We start from the raw sequence: 11,809 nt of genomic DNA, 5'->3' as shown, positions 1-11,809 counted from the left end.
TACATTTTAAAGTTAAAATTAAAATTATCCATGTTCAATTACAATTACAGTGGCCGACATTTTCCCCCAAATACATTTATGTTATGGTTATTTTGTATCCCCTGAAAGTCAATTACACTTACATTCTCAATTACTTAAGTTCATTAACAATCACAATTACTGTCTGAACCCTCACCCTTATCACCTGTATGGGTGTGAAAACTTAATATAAACATATTTTAATAATTGTTAACTACATATGTGTAAATCATAGAACTGTAACATTGTTCCCCAGTTTTGTCTTTAATGAAATTATATATATATATATATATATATTTTTTTTTTTTAAATGTTGTTTCCATGTCAATTACTAATGACAATTACAGTCAATTATTTGAACTGAATTACGATTATAGAGGCAACATATTTTTTAAATTACAAATACAATATATAATTGTGCTATTATTGTAATTAATTAATAATTGTTATTGACCCTGGCCAATAGTCAAAACCCTTCCTGCTGGTGCTATTATCTGATAAACACAGACATGACTCAGCGCTACACCCACATTGTGACTGCACGTATGGTCCTTATCGGGGGCTGCAGGGGGTTGGGAATTTCAGTCCTTTTTTACATAATCTTATCTTTCTCCATTTAAACACAAACTTTATTTTCTATCATCTTAATCCCTCGCCTTGTATTTGCATCTCAGTTTATAGTAAAGAAATATGAATGAAAAAGTAATGACAGTGCAGCAATTGTGTGAAGATGACCTGTATGTTATCAGCCAATGTTTACGACGACGACAGCAGGTTTAGAAATGTGTGATATGGAGGCTGTGGTGCAGCAGTAGCACACACTGGGAGAAGGAACAGAACCATTATCCATAGAGATGCTGACCAGCAGCTCTCAGCAGAGGCCATGGATCCAACCAGGTTTAGGTGATCTATAAGGTGGGGTTCTCAGATGGCCATGGGGTCTCTCCTGGTGAAGGTGTAGTCCCACATGATGCCGTCTCCACTGGGAGGATGGGTGGAGGGCATGAGCACCCTCGTCACCCAATGACTGAGGAAGAAAAGCAGCGTTTTCAAACACTTTCTGCCTTTTTCATATAGAATTATTTATTCCTCCTGCTTTCTTAAGCTGTTACTATTCTCCTTAGTGTATGAAAGTGGTGGCCCAGGGGCCACACACAGCCCTCAGTCTAGTCTACTACGGCCCACCAAGCAAACACACAAAATGACTCCCAAATACACACGAAAGGACCACAGAAATTCACAAAAATGATGGAAAAAAACTGAAAAAATGTGTAGAATGACAACAAGAAAAACACAAAATGACTTCCAAAACACACATAACTACTTCAATAAGACACAAAAAAAAAAACATTAAAATAAGAGGTTTTTTTTTAATTTTATTTCATTTTTTACTTGTTTTTATACATCCCTGTTTTGGGGAAAAAAAAAAAAAAAAAGGAGTATTGAGATCTTTAAAATGGATCAATCCTCTTGTGATTGTTTTACAACTAAGATGTACAGCAACAAATATATATATGTAAAATGTATGCATGTATATATGCACTGTGATACTCTGAAAATATATTTTTTAAAAAAAAACAAAATGACAACAAAAAAAAACACAAACCCTTTGTTTTTAGTGTTAATTTTGACAAATTTTGAATGCGTTTTAGTCATAAACTTCTGACTAAACTTAGTTTTCATCTAAATGTTGTCATCAGGACTATTTCAGTTATAGACTAGTTTTAGTCAACGAAATGACGCTAAGATTTCAATCGACAAAATCTGCTCCCGATGTAGTCGACTGAAATATGAAGCATTTTTTAAAAGATTAAATTCCCATTGATCGATCTGCTATTAATGTGTAGAAATATGCACAGATGGATTTGATGTGATCAATACTAGAATCACATTATCATGAGTTCTGATTGGATTTCGTCCCATGTGACAAAATCGTAGTTTAATCTTTATTAGTTGACGAATATATAAATATATTTTGATAAAGATTTTGTTAACATGTATTTTTTTTTATTAGTCACTCTAGTTATTGTGACTTAAAAAATAGGACATTTTTAGCAAAAAAAAACATTTGTTCTTACCTGTATTATTGCACAGATTGGTCATTATTTTAAATAAACATGAATGTTAATAACGTACCCCCCGCTGTGATAAAATGTGTGTTCATTAGAAGCTTTTGTAAACATCGCAGGAGGCTTGGGCGGTAATACGTTATTACCATTAACCACAGTGTTTAAAAAAAAAAAAAATGCACTTATATAGGAGATAAAGATTTAATATCAAATATTGTTTATGTAATGCCTAAACATGATTCTATGTCCAGCAACAGCTGTGTGAGCAGAGACAGGCTTGAAGCACAAGCATCCACTATTGAATCCATCCCTTTTCCGCACAAGAACATGGATTATCCTTTATTTCATATTCACACTAATGTACAGTAGTTTATGGTTCCTTCACTGTGCGACGACGCTCACCTTGTTCTCTGCACCCCTAACAGCAGCCTCCAGTTGTTCATCCTGCCGTGATGGTGGGGATTTCTGAACACCTGCACACAACCGCGTCTTCTTTTCACTCATTCGTCCAGGGTTGAGCTCAATTACAAATATGTCTTCAATTATCCATGTTCAAGCAACTCAGTTATGATCACGGTACGTTGACTGTTGATTATTTTTCCCCGGAAAAATGTGAGCGTCTGTGCCTTTTTTTTCCTTTTTTTTTGTCTCATATACGACTCGATTTTATTGAATTTTCTTAAATGGTAAATGATCATCAAGAGAAGTGACAGGTAGTGAGTGACGTTGATATGAAACATATTTTATTCATTATGTGTAAGACATAGAACTGTCACATGGTTCCATTAGGTTTGTGTTAAATGAAATTGTAAATGACCATTTTTATTGAATTTTCCTGCCATTTACAATTAAAAAGTCAATCATCAAAACTCAAATACAATTAAAATAGGATTACACCAGCAACAGATTTTTACAGTTACAATTACATCATAATTGTAATTAAATATCAGTTACGTGATTATAATTGACCCCCACCAGAATTAAGGGTCAATTACATTTTTCAGCTACAAATTACATTTTCAATTATCCCTGTTCAATTACAATTACAGTGAGTAGCATTTTTTTCCAATTACAATTGTTTTTTTACCCTCAGAAAGTCAATTACAATTACTAAAGTTCAATTATAATGAATCACAATTGCTGAGCCTTTAATTCATAACCTAAGAAAAGTTAACCTTCCTCTTGTGTTAGCTTTCTGTTAGCATCTCTCATGATAACGGGTCATAAATCAGCTTTAAAATACATTAATAACAAATATCTATAATCTTATTTATCTATTGGTTACCTTGTTAGGCTTCCTAATCAATGAAAATATAAGTTTTAATATTTTTTTTGTGTCAGTATACATCTAGATTTTTTTATTTTATTTTATTTTTTCTTAAATGGGAAAATGTGGAAAAGCTTGATATGAAACATATTTTAATCAGGATTTCCATGGCAATTGCAATGTCAAAGTCAAGTCAATTATCCAAACTCAATTACAATTTCACAGATTTTTTAAATCTATAAATTATAATTATGCCATAATTGTAATTCCTTATTAATTACACAATGACCCCAACCGGGATTCATCATTTTCTGATGAAATCTAGACTGAACGCACCCGTGTGTGTGTGTGTGTGTGTGTGTGTGTGTGTGTGTGTGTGTGTGTGTGTGTGTGTGTGTGTGTGTACCTTGCCCTTCTCCTTTAACCGTTTGGCCTCTTTGCGGTTAATGTGACGCTCGACGCTAGTTTCCCCTCGGCTGATAAGCATGGCGTGCCACAGAGTGAGTCCTCCCAGAGCCACGGCCACTGAGCTGAGAGAGGAGAGAACACGTGATGACCCTCATCTACAGTAGCTACTGTATATACGAGACCATGTGACAGATGTTTGATCCTCACCTGGTCAGAACCCAGAGGAAGATGATGCTTTTATGAGCCGTGCTTTCTCTCGGGGTGAAGTCGGGGGGAGCCGTCTGATAATAACCCTAATGGAGAAAATAAAAGTTGTTTATGAGCCAAGTATAATTCTAAATAAATGCATTTGGCGACATATTCGATAAATAATTAAAAACAAGACAGAAATGTTCCAAGACTAAAGGTGCAACTTGGTGTAAAACGGTATGGACGGACATATTGTTAAAAAAAAATAATAATAATAATAATTGACAGCATTACATAACTGAGTAATTAATGCAAACGGAAAGAATTCATCAAGATCAAGTTTTTTTTTTATATATATATTTTCTTTGATTTACCCTCCTTAACATCGCTGTGTTAAAGTCATGTATTTTATGGCTGAAATATGCTCAGATCTGCTATTATTACTGTCTTTCAATCACAACAATTTTATATTTTACAAGTAAAAATTGAGCACTAAAAAAAAAAAAAAAAAAAAAAAAGGATTTTTTTAGCTGAATAAAGTATTTTGGAATGTAGAAGACTGCCAATAAAACAAAAAATTCTGAGGAATAATCTAAGACCAAAAGAGGATGAAATATAGTTTGTTTTAAACAACCAACAAACGGAATAACAGCATTTTTAAAGCTAACTGAACAACTTTTATTTTAGAATTAATAAATAAAAAATGCTACAATATGCATTTTGGGCTAAATTAACCACAATGGAGTTTGGATTTTAAACATTTCAAAACCTCATTGGATTCTTATGCTGCAGCACGGTGGAGGAACCATCATAATCTGTGGCTGCTCAGTATCGGGATCGCTCAACAACACTAAATATGACTATAAATAAATAAAAATAAACAGTTAAAATCTACAAGATAGTGGAATAATAACACAGAGTTCAGTCTTAAGTGGGCTGAACCAAAATAATACATAACACTGTATTATTCTGCCTTATTTTTAACACTTTTATGTACATTTTAGGATGATCTTAGCATGCAGACGTCTCTATTTGGATGTTTGTTTACCTGCTAGAACACATTCTAGATCCTTAACCAGAGGTGAAAGTGAGAGCAAAGGATTGTCTTAATGTCTAGAGATAAACTATCCCGATGGATGAAGACACAAACCTCTACAGAACTGTAGGCGTCCAGGAACAGGTCCCTGCTGCTGACGCTGCAGTAAACACAGCCCAGCGTCATGTAGACGCAGAAGGAGAAGAAGTAACGATGGTTGAAGTGGCCCACGCAGTTGTTCAGCCAGGCTGGGACTGGTTCAGATCAACAACTACAACAAGGAGAACAAGTGGAACACGACAGGACACACGTGGTTCACATGGTCAGAAGGATACGACAGTGATGGTCCATCTTCAGAACACACCTGTAGGAGAAACGAGCCGTTAGAAGGACTTCCTGTGATAAATACTTTCTATGCTGATGATGTGGTGATCTATCTTACACGCTGCACACGCTGCAGTGGTGCGTCCTGGGGGGTTTGGGACTGACGCATTTCTTACACACCGACACTGAGGGGAAGTTCACTTTATCCTGAGAAGGAAAAGAACAACAGACTAAATCACTTCAAGCTGCTCGGGACAATGAGAAGGAAGTGATGAAAAAGGTGCTGAAACGGCATTTTAAAAACCACAGAAATTGGTTAAAAGTTGATAAAAATAAAAAAAAAAGTGGTAAACAGGGTTCAAAGTAGAGCTGGGTATCATGGCTAATTTCCTGAATCGATTAGATTTCGATTAATAAGGTTTTGGATCAAATAATCACGTTTCGATTTCGATTCAGTATTGATTTTTCCAATTTTACTTGGATATTATTAAGATGGTTCCAAACTTCTGACTTAAGCAGAGCTTCGTCTGCCATGTTTGCACTGAATTGAACCTACTCTGGTGTTGAGCAGGCGCAGTAGACGACTTTGCTAATACCAGACGATAGACCCTTTGATTGTTTGTAAACATTGTGACGTATTTTGTTGGGCGGGGCTTAGCCTGGAGGCAAACCACTCGATGACTTACCTGCGCTGTTAGACAATGGGGAGCGACGTAGCAACGTGGCGGCCATCTTACCTCAGACAGCTGGCCCCGCTCATTACATCGATGTCAATGGTGCATTTACTTTTTAAATAACCCTAACTTTCTTAATTTTCAACCAATTTTCTAACGGCTAGCGGCAAATTAGCATGTACAAGCTTCCTATGTCATACCTGCGTATAATAAGGTTTGTAATAAGGCAAACCGTTAGTATATCCGTTCATATTTCATCAAGTTAAGGGTATTTTTGTTTAAGCTGATCACTCACCTTCCAACGGCTACCGTAGAGTGCGACAGGAAGTCAGAACGTCTGTTGTCTGAGGTAAGATGGCCGCCGTTGAGCTACGCTGGCAAATCTCGCGAATCATAGTGTTTATATATATCGATGCTTTAGCCAGCGGCGTTTCCCGTTTTTGCCTCCAGTTATGTCACTCGTGACATGGGCCGTTTCAGGGTCTAAAGTGTGAGATTACTGGGGTTAGAGTAAAAAAAAAATTTTTTTAAATAAATCGATTCCAGCACCTATGAATCGATTTTGGAAAATTTCAATAAAATCGATTCGAGATGAGTTAAATCGATATTTTTTTTTACTCAACTCGAGTTCAAAGTGTCAATATTGGCTTAAAAGTGGCACAAAGGGGGGAATGTAAAATAAAAAGTAAAAACACTTGGGCATGACGAATCATGAATATTATATTATAGTTATATTGGCAAAAATAAGCATGTGCAACATTAGGTGGGAAAAGTGTTGGAAAGGGTTTATAAGTGCAGAGAATGTCTTGAAAGTGGAAAAAATGTGGCAGAAATTGGAGTCATCGTAGCAAAAATGTATTTAAAGGAGCAAAAATATGGCAAGAAAAAGGGATGAAAATAGGTTAAAATATAATATTATTACTTTTACCCCAAGGTTGAGAACCCCTGGTCTACAGGACTCCACCTCCCACAATTCAATGCGTCAAACTTTTCCGACAATGTCAATAAGAGCATTTTTACAGTAGAGATCTCCACTAAACGATATCATCCAAAACAGCTTTAAATCTCTTAATAAAGAGAGAGACATTTCCGTACCTTGGGTGGGTGTCCTGCAGAGGTGGTGGTGGCCTTGTAGTAATGGAAGACCACCATGATGAGCAGCCAGTGGCCACAGCACAGGTGCCACAGGATCCAGTAGTACGGGTAGGTGCTGAGGATTGTGGGTAGCACAAACAAGTAGACGATGACCACTACAGAGGAGGTGAGGAGGGTGACCAGACACACGAAGACCTTAAAGCAAAACACGGTAAGCGTTTCATTAGCATAACAGGAGAAAAAAAAGATACAGGAGGGCAGAGTTTCTCAACTCATGGTTCAGGACCCAAATGAGGTCCAGAAAGTAGCTGATGCATGTTCATGTGGATTTGTTGGCTTTTTTCTTAAGAATTTTATACTGTAATTTGCGCCATAAAAATAAAGTTGAATTGAATGAATTCAGTTGATAGTTTGTACAGTTAAATCATTGTGGACAATGTTTACATAGAAAAAAAGATTGTTTTTGAGAAGTTGTCTTTTATCCTCATCATTATTGTGATTTATTGTCTGGCTTTCTGTTTATTTATTATATTTGCTACAAATATATGTCATGAATGCAAACCTAATGGGGAAGTTTAATAAATGAGAAACTTTAATTTACTCAGTTTTCCAATACGTCAAACTGAAATAACATCGTTGTCTCTCTGTAACCATGCAATTTAGCGTAACTCTGCATTACATATTCAAAAATAAACTAAAGAAAAGTCAAACACAAATGAATTATAGCCCATAAGTTTAATAAAGAGCATAGATGAGGAGTAGGGCTGGGCAATATGGACCAAAGTTCATATCTGGATATTTTTTCTCAAAATGGCGTTAAATAGAGTATAAATCTTGATATTTTTAGCTCAATAAAGTTTTAATGTAAAATTCCACACATGCACATTTATTAACAAACAGATGTACAACATGTGCCACTCTTTCCCCTCTAAGGGACAGCACGTGTGAGTGAGTTCTGTAGTGCGGCTTGTTTAAGAGGAGCATATCTTGACTCTGGATCTATTGCTCAGGCCTAATGAGGGGTGTATTGGGAAGAGGAGGAGCTTACCACTCCAAACCAGCGCGTGACGTTGTCCACAGTCCAGTACACGGGCTCAAAGGCACAGTCCAACAGTGTGTCAGAGTTGCTGAGGCTGTTGAAATAAAGTGACTTTAGCAGCACTTTGCTGTAAGTCCACAGCTCCCACAGCCTGTCGCTGGCTCCGCCTCCTCGCTGCCGGCGGCACCATCGCAGCACCAGTCGCATGGCCTGGGAGAGCTGCCACCGCCAGCTGCTGCTCACCCGCATGCCACCGCTGCACACTCTATACACACGCACAAACACAAACACACAGAGCAGCAGTTACACACACACACATTCATTAGTGAGGATGCAGGAGACACGTTTTAACTCACTCAGCGTTTGATGGATTTTGACAATTAAGATATCAAAACGTGTCAAAAATTCAGCACGGGGTGCTTGTACTTTCGTGATTTCTTAACTTTTATCAAATTCTTTAATTATGTTTTATTTATTTTTTTCAAATGAATGTCCCCATTAATTTCGATTGGGAATTTTAGCATTTTAAGATCTAAATGCTTCAACTAATGCCAGGTTAATGCTAATGCTAGGCTAGCAAATATTAATGTTTGCAAATGCTAATGCTAGGACAAATGCTAATGTTAGCTACTGCTAGTGAATGCTATTGTTGGACTAATGCTAAGTTTATGCTACGCTAATGCTAACCAATTCTACTGCTACCTAATGTTTATATTAATGTTAGGCTAATGCTAAGTTAATGCTAGCCAATTCTAATGCTACCTAATGTTTATATTAATGTTAGGCTAATGCTAAGTTAATGCTAGCCAATTCTATTGCTACCTAATGTTTATATTAATGTTAGGCTAATGCTAATGCTAAGCTAATACTAATTAATAATAATATTAGGTTAATGATAGTTAATTCTAATTGCTAGCTAATGCTAATTGCTAGGCAATGCTAATTGCTAACTAATACTTAGGTTCATGCTAATTCTAGTTAATGCGAAAGACAGATTATTGTTAGGTAAATGCTAATTAATGCTAATGCTTGATCAATGTTAGGCTAATGCTAGCTATTGTTATTGATAATGCTAGGCTAATGCTAGCTATTGTTATTGTTCATGCTAGGTTAATGCTAGCTAATTCTAAAGCAGGCTAATTTTAATGCTAATGTTAGCTAATGCTAATGCTAGGCTAAGGCAGGGTTCAATAACACGGGCCAGCACCTGCATTTTCTTCAGGAAATGTAAATATTCTGGTTAGTTATATTAATAATAATGATGAATTATCGGGGGGAGCTGAGAGCAGTGACCAAGCAAAGATTAGGGATTAGAAATGCAAAATCAACCTTTCCAGGCTCTCTAAAGATGTTTTTTCCTGATGATGAGTCATCCCTTCTTTCTAACACGTACTCTCTGTAACTTCACACTTCAGCAGCAAAGCGAGAACTCAACTCCATGAAAGGCGCTGTGCGGTTATTAGACGATCTGCGACTCAGCAAAAACTCATGTGTTTCACTTTTAAAAACTAATATTCAACATTTCACAGGTTTTCTCTGACAATATTTCACGTCAGATTCACAAAAGAAAATCTCAATCTTTCCGTGACCGTTTCCTGAAGACAATTTGGCAACTGAATGTGGAATAAAGTCATGCTTTAGTTTATCGTCAGAAAGATAACTGTCATACAGAGGTGGGAGTGTCTATTTACTACGGCCCTGCACAGTCCTGTGGTTGAACACATACTGTATACAGTAGACAGTCAAGTGTATCAACAAAGGCTCCCAGAACAAACACACAATGTGACTCCAAAAATACACAAATGACAACAGAAGATCAGAAAACCACACAAAAATGACATATACTGTACATCAGTGATTCTCAACTGGTGGGTCGGGACCCAAAAGTGGGTCGCGGACCTGTACTGGGTGGGTCGCGGACAGCTGGTCAAAAATAAATAAATATTTAAAGTCTCTCAGGTTGGGTTGGACTTGTCTTTTATTTTTAAATAAACTTTTCTTTTGACAGGCCTGTTGTGAAATACTTGTTGCACAGGCAAATATATAGATTTATGTTTTAAAAAAAAAAAGATTCTATGGATTAATAAGATTCAATTTGGTTGGTTGAATTGTCGTGATTTAAGGACGGTGGCAAAGTTGGGTCGCAGGGTGAGACCAGTTGAGAACCACTGCTGTACATAATATGCAATGGCTATTCAACGTATCTGCGGATAACCAATATATCGCAATATATGAAATAAGAACATTTATATACTCAGGACATATACTGTACATGAACACAAATTATCATAACAGCAAAATATGAGTCTAGAACAAGAAGTAAAACACTACTGAGGACTGTAAAGGGAGTAGTGGCATAGTGGTTAAAGAAGTGGGCTTTTAATTATTAATATAATTATTAATATTAATTGATTATTATTATTATTATTATTATTATTAAAGCCACTGATAAATAAGAATAAGCAAACTTGTGCAAACTTTATTTGCGGAATACAATGTAACAAATAAATAAGTTCAAAAATAAACTTAAGGTAAATAATTAAAAATAAAGATAAAGTCTGGTCAAAAATAAATAAACATTTAATGTCTCTCGTGTTGGACTTGTCTTTTATTTTGAAAGAAACTTTTCTTTTGACAGGCATGCTGTGAAATGCATGTTGCACAGGAAAATACATAAATTTATGTTTAAAAAAAAAAAAAGAGAGAGAGATTATGTATGTGTTTTCAACAATATTTTGAATCACGAACATGTTTATTCATGTGTTTTATTAAATTGCACTGTCCCCTATTGAAATAAACTAAACTAAAGCTAAATTTGGCTAATTGAATTCTAAACAGTGGTCAGTAAAAATAAACTCACAGCTGATATTGTCTTATTTTGTTCATGAAATAAAAACACACGTGACGTCATCGTTCATTGACAGGTGAAATGACTGACAGCTCAGTTATCCAATCATATTGTTTAAAATCAAATGATTGGATGATTTTACTACTGAGGGACAGTCACTAGTACTAATGTATGATAATAACATCATGTTTCCCTCCGTTAATGCAAACAACAACAAAAAAAAAAACATTATCTGCTAAATTAATGTTCAATTCAGCAGCCGTGTAACACTGATAATATAATTTGAAAATACAATTATTACCGATGTCCTTTAGAAGCTGTCAGGCTGTGTGTTTCACACATTAGCTGCTAGCATCTTTAGCATCCACCTGCAAACAGCGGGGTTTAGATGCTAGCCTCGGACACTGATGGAGGCATAAAGACATGGAGGATCACCTGTTGAGGAGGCGGACGAACCTGCAGCTCAGCGGTCGTGTCAGGTCATGGTCTATGATGGTCAAACTCAGGCTATAAGCTGCATCATCCCCGCTGTCTGTGTTGCCTGCTGCTGCTGCTGCTGCTGTTGAGGGACACCAGTCCACATACCTGCAAAGATCCTTTATTACAAAGATGTGCCACTTTAAGCTCTTACCCAAACTGTGGTGCACTTCTGTCACTGTCAACAACTAAAGCCATTTAACCTTTAAAGGTGATTAAAAATATCAAAATGAAGATAAAATATTATCATAATGAAACTTTTGACAATATTTTTGATTATTTAGTCTAGGGACTGGAAAAGGGGTACCGAAGTGAGGCCTCTTTCTCTTTGAGATAATGCGGAAGTTGCGTTATCAACGCAATGT

The 11,809-nt window shown here is 36.2% G+C and overlaps 1 protein-coding gene across 4 annotated transcripts; it reads right to left on the bottom strand.

Annotated features, from left to right (window-relative positions):
- Window positions 1-243: 243 nt before the first annotated feature.
- zdhhc16b (zDHHC palmitoyltransferase 16b) lies at window positions 244-11,635 on the bottom strand. Of its 4 annotated transcripts, none has more exons than XM_028476025.1 (11): window positions 11,403-11,635; window positions 11,269-11,335; window positions 8,129-8,384; window positions 7,081-7,275; window positions 5,430-5,518; window positions 5,323-5,351; window positions 5,102-5,235; window positions 3,970-4,055; window positions 3,761-3,884; window positions 2,490-2,560; window positions 244-1,045 (listed from the first exon to the last, which is right to left on the bottom strand). In XM_028476025.1, exons 2-11 carry the CDS (start codon window positions 11,307-11,309, stop codon window positions 943-945), a joined length of 1,128 nt encoding a protein of 375 aa, XP_028331826.1. In that variant the 5' UTR covers window positions 11,310-11,335; window positions 11,403-11,635; the 3' UTR covers window positions 244-942. The 4 variants fall into 4 exon arrangements, with proteins under 4 accessions (XP_028331826.1, XP_028331827.1, XP_028331829.1 ...); XM_028476026.1 differs by having other exon boundaries at window positions 11,424-11,635; XM_028476028.1 differs by lacking the exon at window positions 11,269-11,335 and having other exon boundaries at window positions 11,424-11,633.
- Window positions 11,636-11,809: the final 174 nt, after the last annotated feature.

This window comes from Gouania willdenowi, chromosome 19 (genome assembly GCF_900634775.1).
Source record: "Gouania willdenowi chromosome 19, fGouWil2.1, whole genome shotgun sequence".
In the NCBI taxonomy this organism is placed as follows: Eukaryota; Metazoa; Chordata; class Actinopteri; order Blenniiformes; family Gobiesocidae; genus Gouania; species Gouania willdenowi.
Note: the sequence above shows the minus strand (reverse complement) of the source record. Positions and strands in the feature narration are given on the sequence as shown.

Bases quoted from the DNA above. Each gene is read 5' to 3' on its own strand.
- zdhhc16b (XM_028476025.1), bottom strand. From the start codon at position 11,309: ATGTGTGAAACACACAGCCTGACAGCTTCTAAAGGACATCG. The intron at 7,276-8,128 runs GTAAGCTCCTCC...TTTTGCTTTAAG, and splicing joins TCACGCGCTGGTTTGGAGTG to GTCTTCGTGTGTCTGGTCAC. The intron at 1,046-2,489 runs GTGAGCGTCGTC...TTTCTTCCTCAG, and splicing joins TTAGGGGTGCAGAGAACAAG to TCATTGGGTGACGAGGGTGC.